Source organism: Oncorhynchus kisutch, linkage group LG5 (assembly GCF_002021735.2).
Source record: "Oncorhynchus kisutch isolate 150728-3 linkage group LG5, Okis_V2, whole genome shotgun sequence".
In the NCBI taxonomy this organism is placed as follows: domain Eukaryota; kingdom Metazoa; phylum Chordata; class Actinopteri; order Salmoniformes; family Salmonidae; genus Oncorhynchus; species Oncorhynchus kisutch.
Genome location: NC_034178.2, coordinates 49,820,150 through 49,842,762, shown reverse-complemented (window position 1 = coordinate 49,842,762; position 22,613 = coordinate 49,820,150). Strand labels below are relative to the sequence as shown.

The 22,613-nt window shown below is 43.3% G+C and overlaps 1 protein-coding gene across 3 annotated transcripts in view; it reads left to right on the top strand.

The window, feature by feature from the left end:
• The window catches only part of LOC109891193 (inositol 1,4,5-trisphosphate receptor type 1), a 177,180-nt gene that overhangs the window by 33,109 nt on the left and 121,458 nt on the right, over nucleotides 1–22,613 (top strand). For all 3 annotated transcript variants that reach the window (XM_031825256.1, XM_031825258.1, XM_031825257.1), the window contains exons 13-26: nucleotides 5,237–5,336; nucleotides 5,625–5,785; nucleotides 5,987–6,128; nucleotides 6,366–6,524; nucleotides 10,632–10,804; nucleotides 14,070–14,189; nucleotides 17,666–17,860; nucleotides 18,258–18,509; nucleotides 18,767–18,908; nucleotides 18,998–19,151; nucleotides 19,579–19,769; nucleotides 19,997–20,129; nucleotides 20,215–20,269; nucleotides 20,405–20,570. In XM_031825256.1, the coding sequence (XP_031681116.1) occupies nucleotides 5,237–5,336; nucleotides 5,625–5,785; nucleotides 5,987–6,128; nucleotides 6,366–6,524; nucleotides 10,632–10,804; nucleotides 14,070–14,189; nucleotides 17,666–17,860; nucleotides 18,258–18,509; nucleotides 18,767–18,908; nucleotides 18,998–19,151; nucleotides 19,579–19,769; nucleotides 19,997–20,129; nucleotides 20,215–20,269; nucleotides 20,405–20,570 (2,143 nt within the window). The remainder of the gene's footprint in view (nucleotides 1–5,236; nucleotides 5,337–5,624; nucleotides 5,786–5,986; nucleotides 6,129–6,365; nucleotides 6,525–10,631; nucleotides 10,805–14,069; nucleotides 14,190–17,665; nucleotides 17,861–18,257; nucleotides 18,510–18,766; nucleotides 18,909–18,997; nucleotides 19,152–19,578; nucleotides 19,770–19,996; nucleotides 20,130–20,214; nucleotides 20,270–20,404; nucleotides 20,571–22,613) is intronic.

Genomic DNA, 22,613 nt, shown 5'->3' with positions numbered 1-22,613 from the left:
AGAAGGGCCAGAAGTATACAAAATGGTGTCGTCTGCGTAGAGGTGGATCAGAGACTCACCAGCAGCAAGAGCGACCTCATTGATGTACACAGAGAAGAGAGTCGGTCCAAGAATTGAACCCTGTGGCACCCCCATAGAGACTGCCAGAGGTCCGGACAGCAGACCCTCCGATTTGACACACTGAACTCTATCAGAGAAGTAGTTGGTGAACCAGGCAAGGCAATCATTTGAGAAACCAAGGCTGTCGAGTCTGCCGATGAGGATGTGGTGATTGACAGAGTCGAAGCCTTGGCCAGATCAATGAATACGGCTGCACAGTAATGTTTCTTATCGATGGCGGTTAAGATATCGTTTAGGACCTTGAGCATGGCTGAGGTGCACCCATGACCAGCTCTGAAACCAGATTGCATAGCAGAGAAGGTATGGTGAGATTCGAAATGGTCGGTAATCTGTTTGTTGGCTTGGCTTTCGAAGACCTTAGAAAGGCCTGGTAGGATAGATATAGGTCTATAGCAGTTTGGGTCAAGAGTGTCCCCCCCTTTGAAGAGGGGGATGACCGCAGCTGCTTTCCAATCTTTGGGAATCTCAGACGACACGAAAGAGAGGTTGAACAGGCTAGTAATAGGGGTGACAACAATTTCGGCAGATAATTTTAGAAAGAAAGGGTCCAGATTGTCTAGCCCGGCTGATTTGTAGGGGTCCAGATTTTGCAGCTCTTTCAGAACATCAGCTGAATGGATTTGGGAGAAGGAGAAATGGGGAAGGCTTGGGCGAGTTGCTGTTGGGGGTGCAGTGCTGTTGACCGGGGTAGGAGTAGCCAGGTGGAAAGCATGGCCAGCCGTAGAAAAATGCTTATTGAAATTCTCAATTATGGTGGATTTATCAGTGGTGACAGTGTTTCCTATCTTCAGTGCAGTGGGCAGCTGGGAGGAGGTGTTCTTATTCTCCATGGACTTTACAGTATCCCAGAACATTTTTGAGTTAGTGTTGCAGGAAGCAAATTTCTGCTTGAAAAGCTAGCCTTGGCTTTTCTAACTGCCTGTGTATAATGGTTTCTAGCTTCCCTGAACAGCTGCATATCACGGGGGCTGTTCGATGCTAATGCAGAACGCCATAGGATGTTTTTGTGTTGGTTAAGGGCAGTCAGGTCTGGGGAGAACCAAGGGCTATATCTGTTCCTGGTTCTACATTTCTTGAATGGGGCATGTTTATTTAAGATGGTTAGGAAGGCATTTAAAAAAATATCCAGGCATCCTCTACTGACGGGATGAGATCAATATCCTTCCAGGATACCCCGGCCAGGTCGATTAGAAAGGCCTGCTCGCTGAAGTGTTTCAGGGAGCGTTTTACAGTGATGAGTGGAGGTCGTTTGACCGCTGACCCATTACGGATGCAGGCAATGAGGCAGTGATCGCTGAGATCTTGGTTGAAGACAGCAGAGGTGTATTTAGAGGGGAAGTTTGTTAGGATGATATCTATGAGGGTGCCCATGTTTAAGGCTTTGGGGAGGTACCTGGTAGGTTCATTGATAATTTGTGTGAGATTGAGGGCATCAAGTTTAGATTGTAGGATGGCTGGGGTGTTAAGCATGTTCCAGTTTAGGTCGCCTAGCAGCACGAGCTCTGAAGATAGATGGGGGGCAATCAGTTCACATATGGTGTCCAGAGCACAGCTGGGGCAGAGGGTGGTCTATAGCAGGCGGCAACGGTGAGAGACTTGTTTTTAGAGAGGTGGATTTTTAAAAGTAGAAGTTCAAATTGTTTGGGTACAGACCTGGATAGTAGGACAGAACTCTGCAGGCTATCTTTGCAGTAGATTGCAACACCGCCCCCTTTGGCAGTTCTATCTTGTCTGAAAATGTTGTAGTTTGGAATTAAAATTTCTGAATATTTGGTGGTCTTCCTAAGCCAGGATTCAGACACAGCTAGAACATCCTGGTTGGCAGAGTGTGCTAAAGCAGTGAATAGAACAAACTTAGGGTGTGAATACAGTGGAGGTAAACCTAGGTATTGAGTGATGAAGAGAGAGATATTGTCTCTAGAAACATCATTGAAACCCGGAGATGTCATTGCATGTGTGGGTGGTGGAACTAATAGGTTGGATAAGGTATAGTGAGCAGGACTAGAGGCTCTACAGTGAAATAAGCCAATAAACACTAACCAGAACAGCAATGGACAAGACATATTGACATTTTTGTGGGATACACAGAAGGCAATTCTAGGTCTTGTGGCATATTTTGGTTAAACTATCCCCAATTCAATGGAATTGCAACCCTCTGCATGCACAGTGCACTCTTCCATCACATGTTCAGCTGATTCTCAAGATCTTGCACACTAATGAGATGCTATTGAGCCCACACTACTACACTGTCTGAGCCAAGGACTACATGCTTTCTGGTAAGTTTTGATTACAATACTGGGTGGGGTGAATATATTTTATGACATACATTATTTTTTGTTAACTAGTAAATAGTAGCCTACAGCAAAGTGTGTTTAAATCCTTTCTAACTTAACAATTTCTGCTAGTTAGATTTTGCTACCATGTGGGTTTTAGCTTGCTTGAGCCTGCTAACTGAGGAGTGTTAATTCACCTGTTTCCATACATGTTTCATTTTAAAACATTTATCTTACAAAGGAGTTGTTTAATCTAACTGCTTAACTATTTATCTGTACATGGAATTGTTTTTGTTGTAATTTTTTTTTCTTTTTTTCTCATCTTTACAGGAAAATGCCACAGGCACTATCTGATGTGTGGAGACATTTCACTGCAGCTAATGTAGAAGGAAAAGCTGTGTACATTTGAAAATACTATGCCAAATCATGAAGAATGTGAAGAATGCAACAAAGATGCAGAATCGCTCACAACAAGCAACCTCTGACAAAGTCCCTCTACTTTTCGAGGTGAAAATGATGAATCAGACACCTTATCGATAGCAACAGTTCATCCAAGTTTGTTTGACACAATGGAGGAACAGAGAAATGCTGATGAATGTCTTGCTCCAGCTGTGTAAGCAACTGGTTCACCTCTGACGCTCACGGGCAATGTGTATTGGAAGAGATTTCTGAATGTTCTTCACCCAGCATACACCCCTTCAACCAGACATCCTTTATCTACTCATTTGCTGGTTGCAGAGTTCAACAGAGTTCAAGTGAAGGTCAAGCAAATCATAGAGAAAGCAGACTGTATTGCAATCATCTCTGAAGGGTGGTCGAATGTTCATGGGCAAGGAATAATTAACTACATCATCTCCACCACTCAACCAGTATTCTACAAGAGCCCAGACACAAGGGACAACAGACGTACCAGTCTCTACATTGCAGATGAGCTGAAGGCAGTCATCAATGACCTTGGACCACAGAAGATATTTACACTAGTGACAGACAATGCTGCAAACATGAAGGTTGCTTGGTCTCAAGTGGAGGAGTTCTACCCTCACATCACACCCATTGGCTGTGCTGCTCATGCATTGAATCTGCTCCTCAAGGGCATCATGGCACTGAAAACAATAGATGCGCGCTACAAGAGAGCCAAGGAAAAAGTTAGGTATGTGAAGGGTCCTCAAGTTATAGCAGCAATCTACCTCACAAAGCAAAGTGAGAAGAGTAAGGGCACCACATTGAAACTGCCGAGCAACACCCGATGGGGTTGTGTTGTCATCATGTTTGACAGTGTCCTGGAGGGAAAGGAATCTCTCCCAGAAATTGCCATATCGCAGTCTGTCAATATGGACAGCCCCACATCAAGAGGATCCTCCTGGATGAAGTATTTTGGGAGAGAGTGGTAAGCAGCCTGAAACTCCTGAAACCTATAGCAGTAGCCATTGCATGGATTATTAAGGGAGATGATGCCATCCTGTCTGATTTTCAGACTCTGCTTGCAGATGTAAGAGAAGGAATCCGTACTGCTCTGCCCACTTCACTGTTGCTCCAAGCAGAGAAAACTGCAGTTCTGAAATACATAAAAAAGCGTAAAGACTTCTGCCAGAAGCTCATGTTGGACCGCCAAGTATGCTGGCAAGAGCATCCTGTCTGGTACAGAGATCAACAAGGCCTATGGTGTCATCACTACTGTGTCTTGCCATCTTGGCCTGGATGATGGCAAGGTTCTTGGCAGTCTGGTGAAATACACTTCCAAGCAAGGGCTTTGGGATGGAGATGCAATATGGCAGTCGTGACAACATATCTCATTAGCCACTTGGTGGAAGAGACTTTGTGGATCTGAGGCTCTTTCCCCTGTTGCCTCCATCCTCCTCCGAATCCCACCAACATCAGCCGTCTCAGAACACAACTGGTCTTTGTTTGGGAACACACACACCAAAGCATGCAACAGGCTGACTGATACAAGGGTTGAAAGGTTGGTTGCCATCCGGGTAAATGTGAGTCTTTTTGAGCCTGACAACAAGCCATTCTCAACAGGGTTGGAAAGTGACAGTGAAGATGAGGCCTCAGTCTGATGTTCAAGAGGTGGACATTGGAGGTCCAGGGAGAAGACATGGAAGCCTGAGAGGAAGACAACCAACGTTTTCGTTTCTGGACTATCATGTTACAGTATGTTGAAAAGGTTTTTGGGAGATACGATGGATGAGTGGGGATCATTCAATATTCCCTTTCTTTTGTTTTTCAGTGAAATCATCTCATGTGAAGAGTCAACTCATTTAATTAAAGTTATATTCGTAACTAAATCGTTTTTTTTTCTTCTATTGGAAGGATTTAATCATTTGCAATTATGTCTACTTATGATAATGTAAAAAGTGTATGTTTCTGTCTCCATATGACATGGTAAATATATCCAGTGCAAAAAAACATCTACATTTAAATGGTATTAATATTAATTTGCGTATATTCCCGTTAATTCCCATATATTCCCGTTAATTTCCACCTCTAATTATTCCCCAGAATGTGCAACCCTACTCTAGACTGACTTACTGCAGGCCCTGGCCCTGTTCCTTACTGACTATATAGGCTACAGTACCTACTCAAGTGTGTGGTTGAGTTTTATACTGTAAGATGTTGTGTTTGGATTACAGTAATCACTATTATTACGATCTCCCTCCCCGTACTGGAATGCATCAGATGAGATGTATTTAATCTGAGGCACACTTCCATTCCACTGTTTGGTATGGCACTGCTTGGTGTGTTCTAGTGTGGGCCTTGGCCAATAAATACTTTATTATTCATTCTGGATTCACAATACTGTGTGTGTGTATGTGTGTATGTGTGTGTGTGCGTGCGCTCAGGAACTCGTACGTGAGGCTCAGACACCTATGCACCAACACATGGGTCCACAGCACCAACCACCCCATCGACAAGGAAGAGGAGAAACCTGTCATGCTACGCGTGAGTGACCGCTCCGCCAGCCATTAAGACTAGTCAAGTTTGTGAGACCTTATCAATAGTCTGTCTAACCCAATCTTTAACTCCTGCACATTATGATTGGTCTGTCCCAGATAATCAGTCCAACCCAAACATTACTCAATAATATCATAATACCCTTAGAATAGTTTAGATAGACAATTTATCTGATGACCAGGTGCACTATTGAATACTATTCTATTTGTGAGTTTACTTATGAGAAATAATTACATTTTACCATCCAAATTCATGCGTCACTGTTGTTATTTTAAGATTGGCACGTCTGCACTGAAAGAAGACAAAGAGGCTTTTGCCATCGTACCTGTTTCGCCCGCCGAAGTCAGAGACCTGGACTTTGCCAACGATGCCAGTAAAGTGTTAGCCTCCATCGCAGGCAAACTGGAGAAGGGCACCATCACTCAGAACGAGAGAAGGTACATAGCAGTAATTTTGGTGCTCTCTGCATTCTTTACCTCTTCAATGTTGGCACCAAACCCTTACCAAAATGTAATGTCCTTGGAACTCGTGGTATCAACATTAAGGATTCTAAATCTCAAATAAAATTAGCTGTACTCTGGATGTTTATGGTTGTGCCTCTTCCTGTGTATGACTTCCTGTTCCCCTGTGTCATCCAGGGCGGTGACCAAGCTTCTGGAGGACCTGGTGTTCTTTGTGGTGGACATCCCCAACAATGGCCAGGATGTTCTGGAGATCATGGTCAACAAGCCCAACAGAGAGAGACAGAAACTCATGAGGGAACAGAACATCCTCAAACAGGTAGAGGACCATGTCATTCATAAGGGACAACCAGAACTTCCACAGACTGAAGGGGTGAATAAAGGCTCAGGAAGGTTACTTGATTCCTTTTCAATGTGGATACATTTTGGAGCAAGCTCCTTTGTCTACTATTAACCTATATAACAAACTTTGTCATCCTTCACCAAATTTTTTTTCAACAAATACATTTTCTTAACCTGATGGAACATCATCCAACTGATGGAATTTTGTGTTCAGATCTTCAAGTTACTGCAGGCTCCATTCACAGACAGCGGGGATGGGCCCATGCTGCGATTGGAGGAGCTGGCCGACCAGCGCCACACACCCTTCAGACACATATGTCGCCTGTGTTACCGCGTGTTACGCCACTCTCAACAGGACTACCGCAAGAACCAGGTACAGCAATGTGGTAACGGTCAAGGCCTACTGGTCTGATCCTTCCAAAGCCAGACAAGGCACATGACTGGTCTGGTCACAAAACAACCACTACCCCAACCTTATCCCTAGCCCCTTAACCTAACCCCAACCCTTTCAATGTTTGCTGATCTGAAGATACTAGATAAGGTTAAGGAATATGATTGAAGTTCCCCTTAGTTCATTGGAGGTCTAGGTGGAGTCATCACCATTTGGCTTCTATACACAGCACTTATGCAATTAGCCTAATACTGTCTGATGGCACTTAAAGGAATACTTTGGGAGTTTGGCAAAAGAGTAAGATCAACTCATGGATAACAGTTTTATGTCTCTGCATCCAGTATGAAGGAAGTTAGAGGTAGTTTCATGAGCCGATGCAAACTAGCATTAGGACAATGACTGGAATTCTATGCTACACTACATGACCAAAAGTATGTGGACACCTCATTCCAACATCTCATTCCAAAATCATGGGAATTAATATGGAGGTGGTCCCCCTTTGCTGCTATAACAGCCTCCACTCTTCTGGTTAGGCTTTCCACTAGATGTTGGAACATTGCTGCGGGGACTTGCTTCCATTCAGCCACGAGCATTAGTGAGGTTGGGCACTGATGTTTGGCGATTAGGCCTGGCTTGAGGTCGGCGTTCCAATTCATCCCAAAGGTGTTCGATGGAGTTGATGTCAGGGCTCTGTGCAGGCCAGGCAAGTTCTTCCACACCAATCTTGACAAACCATTTCTGTATGGACCTTGCTTTGTGCACGGCGCATTGTCATGCTTAAACAGGAAAGTGACTTCCCCCAAACTGTTGCCGCAAATTTGGAAGCACAGAATGGACCACAATGTCACTGTACGCTGTAGCATTAAGATTTCCCTTCACTGGAACTAATAGGCCTAGACAAAATCATGAAAACAGCCCCAGACCATTATTCTTCCTCCACCAAACCTTTACAGTTGGCACTATGCATTGGGGCAGGTAGCGTTGTCCTGCCATTCACCAAACTCAGATTCGTCCGTCGGACTTCCCAATGGTGATTCATCAATCCAGAGAACGTGTTTCCACTGCTTCAGAGGCCAATGTTGGCAAGCTTTACACCATTCCAGACAACGCTTGGCATTGCACATGGTGAACTTAGGCTTGTGTGCGGTTTCACAATAGCAGCACTTACATTTGCCCGGGGCAGCTCTAGTAGGGCAGAAATTTGACGAACTGACTTGTTGGAACGGGGGCATCCTATGACAGGGCAACGTTGAAAGTCACTGAGCTCTTCAGTAAGACTAATCTACTGCCAATGTTTGTCTAATGAGATTGCATGGCTGTGTGCTTTATTTTATACACCTGTCAGCAACGGGTGTGGCTGAAATAGCCGAATCCACTATTTTGAAGGGGTGTCCTGCAAGCAGTCACCATAGACTTCCAGTCGATGTGCAAACCTTAGTTTTACAATTACACTAACACTAGTTAGCAACTTCCTTCAAATTGCACGCAGAGACATAAAGACTGTGTCCACAAGTTAATCGGACTCTGGGGAAGTACAGTTGAAGTCGGAAGTTTACATACACCTTAGCCAAATACATTTAAACTCAGTTTTTCACAATTCCTGACATTTAATCCTAGTAACAATTCCCTGTCTTAGGTCAGTTAGGATCACCGCTTTATTTTAAGAATGTGAAATGTCAGAATAATAATAGAGAGAATTATTTATTTCAGCTTTTATTTCTTTCATCACATTCCCAGTGGGTCAGAAGTTTCCATACACTCAATTAGTATTTGGTAGCATTGCCTTTAAATTGTTCAACTTGGGTCAAATGTTTCGGGTAACCTTCCACAAGCTTCGCACAATACGTTGGGTGAATTTTGGCCCATTCCTTCTGACAGAGCTGGTGTAACTGAGTTATGTTTGTAGGCCTTTTTGCTCCCACACGCTTTATCAGTTATGCCCACAAATTTTCTATGGGATTGAGGTCAGGGCTTTGTGATACTCCAATACCTTGACTTTGTTGTCTTTAAGCCATTTTGCCACAGCTTTTGAAGTATACTTCGGGTCATTGTCCATTTGGAAGACCCATTTGCGACTAACCTTTAACTTCCTGACTGATTTGAGATGTCTTGAGATGTTGCCTCAATATATCCACATTATTTTCCTACCTCATGATGCCATCTATTTTGTGAAGTGCACCAGTCCCTCCTGCAGCAAAGCACGCCCACAACATGATGCTGCCAACCCCGTGCTTTACAGTTGGGATGGTGTTCTTCGGCTTGCAAGCCTCCCCATTTTTCCTCCTAACATAACTATGGTCATTATGGCCAAACAGTTATATTTTTGTTTTTGTTGCCAGTCTCGAGATCTCAACCCCATAGAAAATCTTTGGAGGGAGTTGAAAGTCCGTGTTGCCCAGCAACATCCCCAAAACATCACTGCTCTAGAGGAGATCTGCATGGAGGAATGGGCCAAAATACCAGCAACAGTGTGTGAAATATTTGTGAAGACTTACAGAAAACGTTTGACCTCTGTTATATACCCTTTGTTGGCAATGACAAAGTATTGAGAAACTTTTGTTACAGGCCTCTCATCTTTTTACGTGGGAGAACTTGCACAATTGCTGACTAAAGACCTTTTTGCCTCAATGTATACTTCTGACCCACTGGAATTGTGATATAGTGAATTATAAGTGAAATAATCTGTCTGCAAACAATTGTTGGGAAAATTATTTGTTTCATGCACAAAGTCGATATCCTAACCGACTTGCCAAACTATAGTTTGTGAACAAGAAATTTGTGGAGTGGTTGAAAAACGAGTTGTAATGACTCCCAACCTACGTGTATGTAAACTTCTGACTTCAACTCTCCCTTTAATGTAAAGACCATGCCATTCAAAGAGAGCTGTAATTGAATGTGGTGTTCAGTCAGTGTGTCAACTATACTCACATTCTGCCTTCATCAAACTTTCAACTACCCCAGCCCTCCCTCCCAGGGTGCAAGACACACACCCCCGCTCTCAGACACCGACACACGATCGCACTTCTAGAGAAATAACTTACATTGTCCATATACACTCAGACAGACACAGAAGGATGTCTCGCTGCTCCCACTTTCACATACTGTGTAATTTTTTGGAATGGTGGCTGAATTCAGCTGGAGGAAGTCTGCCTGATGTCTGTGGAAAGGCTCTGTTCTCTGTCTCAGATGAATGCTGGAGGCCTTTGATACTGCCGCACTTATACTGTCTCCATTAGCAGGGACCGTCATTCTCTCTGTAGTCTAATGACGTTACACTGGTCAGTCCAGTTGAACAATTCCAGGAAAATTGGGAAATTACCCATGGGAGAATTGTAAGGTAATCTGTGGAATTTACGTGGGGATTCTTAGATTTGATCTTACAATGAATACTAAGAAATTATTTTACTTTCTACATTAAATTAATTGTTGAAGTAATGAGTGGGAAAGTTAAGTCAGGAATACTGAGACAACAATGTGAAAGGGGGATATCGTGTCAGTTGTACAACTGAATGCATTCAACTGAAATGTGTCTTCCACATTTAACCCAACCCCTCTGAATCAAGAGAGGTGCGGGGGGCTGCTATAATCAACATCCACATCTTCAGCGCTCGGGGAACAGTGGGTTAACTGCCTTGCTCAGGGGCAGAATGACAGATTTTTACCTTGTCAGCTCGGGGTTTCGATCCAGCAACCGAAATAGAATCTGGATCGAATCTGGCCCAACGCTCTAACCACTAGGCTACCTGCGCATAGTCGTAGTGAACTAGTAGCAAGCTGGATCACAATGAACACATTGTCATTAAAACTCTAAATCAAAGTGGCTAACCATTCAACAGAGTTTACATTATTTGATTGACCTGATTCACAATTTTTTATCTGACGTCATGGCATCAATGTAACATTTGCTATTTAGTAGAAACTTTTATCCAATGAGTGCATAGATTTTCGTATGTTTGGACCCAGCAGAAATCTGACCCTCAACCCCTAGCGGTGCTTGTGCCATGCGCTTACTAACTGAGCCACACAGGACCACAATCCCAATGTTGGGATAATGTTTTACTAAGATCAGGGGCTGTGTTTGTCCAATAGGAGTACATAGCCAAGCAGTTTCGCTTCATGCAGAAGCAGATCGGTTATGATGTTCTAGCTGAAGACACTATCACAGCCCTGCTCCACAACAACCGCAAGCTGCTGGAGAAGCACATCACTGCTGCAGAGATAGACACCTTCGTCAGCCTCGTCAGGAAGAACCGGGAGCCCAGGTGTGTGTGTGTGTGTGTGTGTGTGTGCGTGTGTGTGTGTGTATGTACAGTACCGGTCAATAGTTTGGACACACCTACTCATTCAAGGTTTTTTTTAATTTATTTTTTTACTATTTTCTACATTGTAGAATAATAGTGAAGACATCAACACTATGAAATAACGCATATGGAATCATGTAGTAAACAAAAAAAGTGTTAAACAAATCCAATATATTTTATATTTGAGATTCTTCAAAGTAGCCACACACACTCTTGGCATTCTCTCAACCAGCTTCATGAGGTAGTCACCTGGAATGCATTCAATTAACAGGTGTGCCTTGTTAAAAGTTATTTTGTGGAATTTATTTATTTATTATTGCATTTGAGCCAATCAGTTGTGTTGTGACAAGGTAGTGGTAGTCTACAGGAGATAGCCCTATTTGGTAAAATACCAAGTCCCATATCATAGCAAGAACAGCTCAAATAAGCAAAGAGAAACGGCAGTTCATCATTACTTTAATACATTAAGGTCAGTCAATGAGGAAAGTTTCAAGAACTTTGAAAGTTTCTTCAAGTGCAGGCACAAAAACCATCAAGCGCTATGATGAAACTCTCATGAGGACCGCCACAGGAAAGAAAGACAGAGTTAACTCTAATGAACTCTGCAGCAGAGGTATCAGAAATTGCTGCCCAAATAAATGCTTCACAGAGTTCAAGTAACAGAGACATCTCAACATCAACTGTTCAGAGGAGACTGTGTGAATCAGGCCTTCATGTTTGAATTGCTGCAAAGAAACCACTACGAGAGGACACCAATAATAAGAAGAGAGTTGCTTAGGCCAAGAAACACGAGCAATGGACATCAGACCGGTGGAAATCGGTCCTTTAGTCTGATGAGACCAAATTTGAGATTCTTGGTTCCAACCGCCGTGTCTTTGTGAATTCAAGGCACACTTAAGCAACATGGCTACCACAGCATTCTGCAGCGTAACACCATCACATCTGGTTTGCCCATAGTGGGACTATCGTTCGTTTTTCAACAGGAAAAAAACACCTCCAGGCTGTGTAAGGGCTAACATCCGGCGCCAACAGAGATTGCCACCTCGCTTCGAGTTCCTAGGAAACTATGAAGTATTTCGTTTTTTTACCTGTTATTTCTTACATTGTTACCCCAGGACATCTTAAGTTTTATTACATACAGTTCTCTTCGATCATAATCACAGTCGTGTACCCCCCCCCCCCCCCCAAGCAGACACATGGACGGCCCTGAACGAACTTCATTTGACTCTATGTAAACTGGAAACCACATATCCTGAGGATGCATTTATTGTAGCTATGGATTTTAACAAGGCTAATCTGAAAACAAGGCTCCGTAATTTTTATCAGCATAGCGATTGCGCGACCCGGGCTGGCAAAACCCTGGATCACCACTCCATTTTGTTGCTCCCAGCCTATAGACAGAAATTAAAACAGGAAGCACCCGTGTTCAGGTCTGTTCAACGCTGGACCGACCAATCGGATTCTACGCTTCAAGATTGCTTCGATCATGTGGACTGGGATATGTTCCGCATAGCGTCGAACAACAACAATGATGAATACGCTGATTCGGTGAGCGAGTTATTAGCAAGTGCATGGGTGATGTTGTACCCACAGCGTCTTTTAAAATATTCCCCAACCAGAAACCGTGGATTGATGGCAGCATTTGCGCAAAGCTGAAAGCGTGAACCACTGCTTTTAATCAGGGCAAGGTGCCCGGAAACATGACCGAATACAAACATTGTAGCTATTCACTCCGCAAGGCAATCAAACAAGCTAAGCGTCAGTATAGAGACTAAGTGGAGTGGCAATTTAACGGCTCAGACACGTGAGATGTGGCAGGGTCTACAGTCAATCACGGACTACAAAAGAAAACCAGCCCCGTCGCGGACCACGATGCCCTGCTCCCAGACAAACTAAACAACTTCTTTGCTCTCTTTGAAGACAATACAGTGCCACTGACACGTCCCGCTGCCAAAACCTGCGGTCTCTCCTTCACTGCAGCCGACGTGAGTAAAACATTTAAAAGTGTTAACCCTCGCAAGGCTGCAGGCCCAGACGGCATCCCCAGCCGCGCCCTCAGAGCATGTGTAGACCAGTTGGCTGGTGTGTTTACGGACATATCAATCCTTATCCCAGTCTGCTGTTCCCACATGCTTCAAGAGGGCCACCATTGTTCCTGTTCCCAAGAAAGCTAAGGTAACTGAGCTAAATGACTACCGCCCCGTAGCACTCACTTCCATCATCATGAAGTGCTTTGAGAGACTAGTCAAGGACCATATCACCTCCACCCTACCTGACACCCTAGACCCACTCCAATTTGCTTTACTGCCCCAATAGGTCCACAGACGACGCAATCGCCATCACACTGCACACTGCCTTAACCCATCTGGACAAGAGGAATACCTATGTATGAATACTGTTCATCGACTACAGCTCAGCATTTACCACCATAGTACCCTCCAAACTCGTCATTAAGCTCTGGACCCTGGGTCTTGACCCGCCCTGTGCAACTGGGTCCTGGACTTCCTGACGGGCCGGACTCTTGAAGGAGAGTGTTACATCAGATGACCTGGCCTTCACAATCACCCGACCTCAACCCAATTGAGGTGGTTTGGGATGAGTTGGACTCTTGCAGAGTGAATGAAAAGCAGCCAACAAGTGCTCAGCATATGTGGGAACTCCTTCAAGACTGTCAGAAAAGCATTCCAGGTGAAGCTGGTTGAGAGAATGCCAAGAGTGTCCTAAGCTGTCATCAAGGCAGAATCTCAAATATAAAATATTTACCTCTTATTTTTTTGCTTACTACATGATTCCATATGTGTTATTTCATAGTTTTGATGTCTTCACTGTTATTCTACAATGTAGAAATAAAGACACCCATTTGCCCGTTATTACATGTGATCACTGTGCATGCTCACATGTTTGTGTGTGCAGTACATGTTTTTTGGTACAGATTTTAAGGTGTTCATTTGCATGTCTTGATATCGGTCTGTATGCTCTTTATAGCCAGATATATTCATGTGTTCTATGTAATTGAATTGAATTGAAGACTTCAAGGTAGTAAAACACAGGAGTATGTTTTAAGCTGCTTAAGGTCAGATGGTATGTTTTCCTGTGTCATCTAATTGTGGTCAAGTTAAGCTTTTGAGGAATTTTTTATTGGAGACTAATCATAGGTCTATAGAAACGTGTTTTTGTGTACATGTGAATGTCTTTGTTCATTGAATGATCTGTGTGTGTCTTCCAGGTTCCTGGACTACCTGTCTGACTTGTGTGTGTCTATGAACAAGTCTATCCCTGTAACCCAGGAGCTCATCTGTAACGCAGTCCTGGACCCCACCAACGGAGACATCCTCATAGAGACTAAGTACGCCTCCTCTCCTCTTTTCCTTCGAGGAATCAATCAATACCTTATAGAAACATATTTTCTAAACATGTAACAATGTCCAGGGGTTGTTGTTCTCTAGTCTATCACAGGTTGTTCTAGTATGGCAGATAAAGAGCTCGATATTCAGTGTAGTACTACTCTCTTTAGTGAAGTGTGTTCAGTTGGATCTCTTTCAGTTGTACAGATCAAGTTGCTCAACGTGACAATATGATGGAGTGTTTGCTCCTGGAGCACCCACACGGTGACCTTGAGCTCTACAGAACAATGAGTCCTCATGGTTGTCCTAATGGACATGCCTAACTACAGTGCCTTCAGAAAGTATTCACACCCCTTGACTTTTTCCACATTACCGTGACACATGCAGCACAGGGTGGTCCAGCCTGCACACACAACCAGGTTTATGGTTAATAATATATGGTATGGTCATTTAGCAATATACAGTGCCTTCAGAAAAGGCACATTTTGATGTGTTACGGCCTGAATTTAAAATGAATTACATGTAGATGTTTTTTTGTCGCTGGCCTACACACAATAACCCATGATATCAAAGTGGAATGTTTTTCAAAATGTTTACAAATTAATTAAAACAGCTGAAATGTCTTGAGTCAATAAGTATTCAACCCCTTTGTTATGGCAAGTCTAAATAAGTTCAAGAGTAAAAATATGCTTAACAAGTCACATAACAAATTAAATTGACTCACATGATTTTTGAATGACTACCTCAGCTCTGTATCCCACACACAATTATCTGTAATGTCCCTCAGTCGAGCAGTGAAATTTAACCACAAAGACCAGGGAGGGTTTCCAATGCCTAACAAAGAAGGGCACCTATTGGTAGATGGGTAAAAAGAAAAAAAGCAGACATTGAATATCCCTTTGAGCATGGTGAAGTTATTAATTACACCTTGGATTGTTTATCAATAGACCCAGTCACTACAAAGATCAATACACCCAGTCCTTCCTAACTCAGTTGCCGGAGAGGAAGGAAACCACTCCGGGATTTCACCATGAGGCCAGTGGTGACTTTAAAATAATTATAGAGTTTATTGGCTGTGATAGGAGAAATGTGAGGATGGATCAACGTTGTAGTTACTCCACATTACTATCCTAATTGACAGAGTGAAAATAAGGAAGCCTGCATAGAATAAAACATATTCTAAAACATGATTCCTGTTTACAACAAGGCGCTAAAGTAATCTCCTGAATACAAAGTGTTATGTTTGGGGCAAATCATATACAGCACATTACTGAGTACCACTCCATATTTTCAGTCATAGTGGTGGCTACATCATCCTGTGGGTATGCTTGTAATCGTTAAGGACTGGGGAGATTTTCAGGATAAAAAATAAACAGAATGGAGCTAAGCACAGACTAAATCCTAGAGGAAAACCTGTATCAGTCTGCTTTACACCAGACACTGTGAGAGGAATTCACCTTTCAGCAGGACAATAACCTACAACACAAGGCCAAATATACACGGGAGTTCCTTACCAAGAAGACGGTGAATGTTCCTGACTGGCAGAGGTAAAGTTTTGACTTAAATCTGCTTGAAAATCTGAAAGTCCTGAAAATGGTTGTCTAGCAATGATCAACAACCAATTTGATAGAGCTTGAAGAATTTTGAAAAGAATAATGGGACAATGTTGCACAATCCAGGTATGGAAAGCTTTTAGACTTACTCAGAAAGATGCCAAATGTGGCTCTACGAAGTATTGACTCAGGTGTGTGAACTTCTATTAATTAGATATTTCTCTATTTCATTTTCAATAGATTTTCAATCATTTCTAAAATCATGTTTTCACTGTGTCATTATAGGGTATTGTGTGTAGATACTTTGAATTTGAGCTGTAACTCAACACAATGTGGAATAAGTCAAGGGGGATGAATACTTTCTGAAGGCACTGTAGTAGAGAACAACATGTAGCCATTCAGTAAACGTCTGTTCTTTCAGACAAAAAAATGCTTGACGATTGCAAAGCACTTAATATCTCCATGTGTGCCATGGCTGCATTCATTTGTACCTATGTGTTCTGTTCTCAGTGCTACACAAATGAAGAGGCAGGTTTACCCCTCTCAGAACTCCATGTGAAGCTTTTTGGTTCAGCCAAAGTGTATTCCTGAGCTATAAGAGGCCAATGACGGGGATTAAGGCAGCCCCCCACACCTCTCTGATTCAGAGTGGTTGAGTTAAATGAGGAAGACACATTTCAATTGAATGTATTCAGTTGTGCAACTGACTAGCTAGGTGTCCCCCTTTCCCCTAAATGTGTTAGTAGTGTGTATCGTCACGCCAGCATGTTTGTATGTACCTCAAGGATGGTCATCTGGCTGTGTGTGCAGGCTTTTGTTCTAGCCCAGCTCCAACACACCTGATTCAGCTAATCTGCGTTTGGTCTTCAATTTAGACCACATTTACTTTACCAGTGTTTCCGAGCAGGGCTGGTACAAGACTGGTGCTGTCCAGGTTTGAGATCAAATACTGTTTCCACTCCCTGAATAGTCATGGTTGTGATTGGTGATTGGGTAATCTGAACCTAGATCTGTGGCTAGAGGGCTTAGCACTATTCCTCTCCTCCCCAGACTGATGCGGTCTAAGTTTTGAAATCAGGGCTGTGATTCAAACTCATAAAAGACCACCTCGCCTTATGCCTTTGGGGGAGTCCCCGTCAACATCTTTGAGGGTGGTCCAAATGATTAGCCAAGCAAGAGAAGTTTGTAACGTAAGCCCCTCAGTCCTCGTTTTTAGTTGCGTTTGCGAGTGTACAATTATGTTCACTCCGGGGCCTGAAACTCTCCATAATTCAATTCGCAACGATTGTAAATTTGCTAAGAAAAGTCTGCCAAACTTAAAAACAACATCAATGGAGAAGTCAACATACAAGTGTAAGTAAAACGGTTAGAAATTGTGCTACTAATGCACATGACGGCACAAACACGTATCGTTAAATTAATTATGTTTTTGTTTGGTTAGCTTTTGGAAATTGTAGAAATAAAAAAAAGTCCTTCTTCAGAAGTTCCAGCTAGGCAGGCTAACGCTAGTTAGCTAATTCATTTGCTAGCTATCATACAGTAGGCATATATTAATAATTATATAGTTAATATAAGTGGGCATGCAATCATAATTGACTGTAGCGCATACAAAGCACCCACAAGCTACCTGTGGCTGAAAACGCAATCACCGTGGGATGAACGGGTGATGAATTTCCGGGTAAGGGTGGTCCATTTAAAAATCATTCCTTCCTCCCTCGCCCCTTGCCCTGCAAGTGTATACTCGCCACACTTCATGATACGTCATCAGAAGTGTCCACTTAATTTGAGGGCTGAGGGGATAGGGTGTGTCTTTTTAGTGTTTGGACTGCTGGCCAAATGTTGTTTCCCCCCTGATAATTATTGCTGATAGGGTAATCTGATCCAAGATCTGTTCTTATAGGGATGACTTCTTCTCCCCTCCCCAGATTGGTGCTGTCAAGGTTTGAGATTGAGGAAGCGTCCATTGGAGAGAACTCAGTGGAGTCTGAGGAGGACGAGGAGGAGGTGTGGCTATTCTGGAAGGACAGCAGTAAGGAGATCAGAAGTAAGAGCATCAGAGAACTTGCCCAGGATGCCAAGGAGGGCGCCAAGGAGGACCAAGAGGTGGTCAGCTACTACAGGTTAGAAACAACACCAGGCCTTTTCTCCTCTTTACTGTCTGTGACTGTAGATGATGAATAATTTCTGTGTTGGTCGAGATGCTAGTATGTGTGTATATGTGGGTTTCATCCTTGCTTTTGTAAATGGGGTCCTGTACATTGGGAGTGGATGAGGTAAGTACCCATCCCCTCTCCCCTTAGAAGTTCCTATGAGTACTTGGAAAAGGTCCAATATAAATGAAATCATTCATAATCCACTTTTATTCTGAAACTAATGATATGAATTGATTATTAAAGTACCAGGAAGTAGAGAACCAGCATGCACCATTAACCTTTCTGTTTGTTGTCTCCCTCCTTGCCTCTGTGTCTCTAAATGTCTAAGCGGTGATGCCCCTGTCCCTACTCCTCTTTCTCCCAGGTACCAGCTGAACCTGTTTGCGCGGATGTGTCTGGATCGTCAGTATTTGGCCATCAATAAGATCTCTGGCCAGCTGGATGTGGACTTGATCCTGCGCTGCATGTCTGATGAGGACCTGCCTTACGACCTGCGCGCTTCCTTCTGCCGAATGATGCTGCACATGCATGTGGACCGCGACCCCCAGGAACAGGTCACGCCTGTAAAGTATGCCCGCCTATGGTCTGAGATCCCCTCTGAGATCGCCATTGACGAGTGAGTGGCAGGGCCGACAGCCTATCAGGGTTGGGGAAAGGATTTAGTAGCTGGGACAATGGTCTATCAGGGTTGAGGAAAGGAATGACTAGCATGTCCATTGGCCATCAGGAATGGAGTAAGTGGAGTGAAGGAGTGAATACAATGTAGCCTTATAGCCTTATCAGTCTTGTGTAGTGTGAGAGTAGCATTAACATGGTAAGAGTTACAGAGTCATAAGTTGTCACCTGTCCCCTACCTGTATCCCTTGGTCCCAGCTATGACAACGACGGTACATCCAAGGATGAGATCAAGGAGCGTTTTGCCCTGACCATGGAGTTTGTCGAGAACTACCTAAGAGACGTGGTGTGTCAGAGCTTCCCATTCTCCGACAAGGAGAAGAACAAACTCACCTTCGAGGTAATTGGTCATAGCAGAATGAGTCTCAGTAGGACATGGATTAGCACTAGCTTTGTCCTCGCTTCCCATCTCTTTTGGTCTGTTCCCAGGTAGTGAATCTATCCAGGAACCTCATCTACTTTGGCTTCTACAACTTCAGTGACCTGCTGAGGCTAACCAAGATCCTACTGGCCATCCTGGACTGTGTCCACGTCAGCACCATCTTCCCCATCAACAAGCTGGAGAAGGGAGACGAGACTAAAGGTAGGACACAGTAACACACTGCCCCCCAGAGGGGTGAAATATCAAACATCAGTGGGGCTTGAATAGATTTGCAAATTTCCAGAAACATTCCTAAAGTTCCCAGGTTCAGAGATTCTGGGATTTTGCAACCCTGAGCTTGAGCATTATTCACCCCATGGCCAACAAAGGACCAAACAATTGTGCTCTCTAATGGAAAGACTACTGTATTTATTTATTTTTTACTTTTGTGTTTTACTAAGAAAAGGCTGTATGCTTTTTATTTAAGTAGTATGTGTTCAGGAAGTGGAAATGTGTCTAATAAGCTATAAGACGTTTGTTAATGGATATTTATATTTTGTGTTTTAAGTTATCATTTCAGTTTTACTTGGTGTTATCACTGTTACACACAATGGTTGGCCCAATCATGTGTGCCTGCGTGCATTTCCAGGCAGTAACGTGATGCGCTCCATCCACGGAGTGGGGGAGCTGATGACCCAGGTGGTCCTGAGAGGAGGGGGTTTCCTGCCCACCAACCCCATCAACCCCCCCAACGGGGACCAGGTCAAGACACAAACAGAGCCGGAGAAACAGGACATCCTTGTCATGGACACCAAGCTCAAGATCATAGAGATACTACAGGTAGAAAGGCACACACACACACACACTATCACTATCACTATCGATGCATACATGCAGTGGACATACTGTATACACTCCTTTGCAAATGTCCCTCCCCCAAACTTGGTTCCCCTCCTTAACCCCAACCACTCATTCATAACCCCCATTGCTTATCCTAATACAATCCCTCTACTATACAATAGTCTTACTCATTTAGTATGTGTCATGTTCCTCCCGTCTCAATGCAGTTCATTCTGAATGTGCGACTGGACTACCGGATCTCCTGTCTGCTGTGTATCTTTAAGAGGGAGTTTGATGAGAGCAACTCCCAATCTGATCTGTCTATAGCAGGAACCCACGAGGGACCAAACAACATGCCAGGTGGGAGAAGATATCATCTTATGGCAGCCATCACTTGGCGTGACACCTCTTTGTGTGTTACTAAGGTCACTGATTGTTTTCTCAGGAGCTCTGGACTTTGAGAACATAGAGGAGCAGGCAGAGGGGATATTTGGTGGAAGGTAACGGTTGTGATACGCTAAACCTGCAACAATTAGTCTGGCTCATTTCAGTTCATTTTTCATACTTGGCATGGCCAATTCAGTTTGTCGTTTGTGAATGTGTTCAAATATGTGTGCTTGTGTGCCCACACCCAGTGAGGAGAACACCCCGTTGGACCTAGATGACGATGGTGGTAGGACCTTCCTGAGGGTCCTGCTCCACCTGACCATGCATGACTACCCTCCCCTGGTTTCCCGAGCCCTCCACCTGCTCTTCAGACACTTCAGCCAGAGACAGGAGGTTCTACAGGCCTTCAAACAGGTACTCTACTGCTACCCACCATACAACCAGTATACTGTATATACTAATGATGCATGGGCCAGGGATCTTTTTCATACGCATCTGACCTGCAGTGAAAAAAAATGTACTGACCTTCACCCGCCTAATGTAATATAATAGAAACAATGACCCACATCTCATTTAAAGTAGCCAATTCTAAATGCATGAGTAGATTGTATAAACAGAAAGACCAGGGTTTTGAGCTGATTCATGAATCACAAAAGCATATCCATTAGCTATACTAATTTGCAGAGGTGGGACACAGTCATTGTTTTACAAGTCACAAGTAAGTCACAAGTAAGTCTCAGGTCTTAGCACTCAAGTCTCAAGTCAAGACCGACAAGTCGGTCCTAAACAAGTCATAATGTGCTCTTCACCAAATGTAATACCATTTCATAAGAGTAATAGTTTGTATAATAAATGTACGCAAATCATGAATGCCTTTAAAAATGTATATATTTATTACTTTCCAAATAAACTTTATTTCCATGGAAATACATGGATAGCCATGAGAAAGACCCGCCCCCCCATAGTGATCGACAACCGAGGATCGGGGCGCCATCGTGGGCACAATCGTGCAATGTAGGCTTGTACAAAATCACCCAACCTTAACACACATACACACCATCTCTGTGTGTGGTTACAGTAGGCTAACGTATGTTAATGGTTTCAGGAACAGCAGTAACATCAGGCAGGATTTAGGCTACCAGCCTAGCAAGTTGTAGCTCCATCTTGGGTGCAATGATCATGTTCCCGCATGGTTACGTTAGCCTACATGCTACACTAGCAAAGTTATATAAAGCTGTCAGCTATATTAGCCACGACTTACCGTTCTTTGATTTTACGTTAGCCTACATGCTACACTAGCAAAGTTATATAAAGCTGTCGGCTATATTAGCCACGACTTACCGTTCTTTGATTTTACGTTAGCCTACATGCTACACTAGCAAAGTTATATAAAGCTGTCGGCTATATTAGCCACGACTTACCGTTCTTTGTGCAGCTTCAAATGTCGAACAAAGTTGGAAGTTGTTGCACCTCCGTCTGTCATTTTCTTCCTGCATGTTTTGCAAGTTGCAATCCATTTTTTACGTTAGCCTACATGCTACACTAGCAAAGTTATATAAAGCTGTCGGCTATATTAGCCACGACTTACCGTTCATTGATTTTACGTTAGCCTACATGCTACACTAGCAAGGTTATATAAAGCTGTCGGCTATATTAGCCACGACTTACCGTTCTTTGTGCAGCTTCAAATGTCGAACAAAGTTGGAAGTTGTTGCACCTCCGTCTGTCATTTTCTTCCTGCATGTTTTGCAAGTTGCAATCCATTTTTTGTTGATACAGCGTAGTCTTTATTTCCGAAAATAATAATTTTGGGTATCATCTTTCCAAGGGCTCCATCTGAATTCACCTGCCGATGTTCCTCTGCAATGCCACGTGAAACTTTTTCTCAGCTGGCACAATTTGATTGGTTGCTGTCCGATTCAAACTGTAATCCGTTAAATGAAGAGTTGATGCGCTGCAAACTTTTTTTAATAGCATCATTTTTTATATTTGGGCTTGGGGAGGGTATCAAGTCTGTTCGAGTCAAAAGGCTCAAGTCCAAGTTAAGTCATGAGTCATTGGTGTTAAAGTCGAGTTGCAAGTCATCATATTTGGGACTCGAGTCTGACTCCACACCTCTGCTTATTTGGACATATTGTTATGCACTTATTGTGTGTTTTTCTGAATACGAATGTCTGCTAAATGACTAAAATGTTAAATGTAGTCCTATTAGTCATACTGTCATACATACAGAATAGTCATACCATTACACTGTAGCCTACCAATGACCCCATTACTCACTTACCTAATATTCTTAGAGTAATTCCAATTATCCTAACAGACCATAAGTACCCGGTAGGGCTTTAGCCATGCTTGACCAGTAAATTACTTCATGACCTGACCAGGGGAAACCTGTAGATATACACTCCAACTAGGGCCCAGAGTTGATCCTAGTCCAGTCACATGACCAGGTAAAAC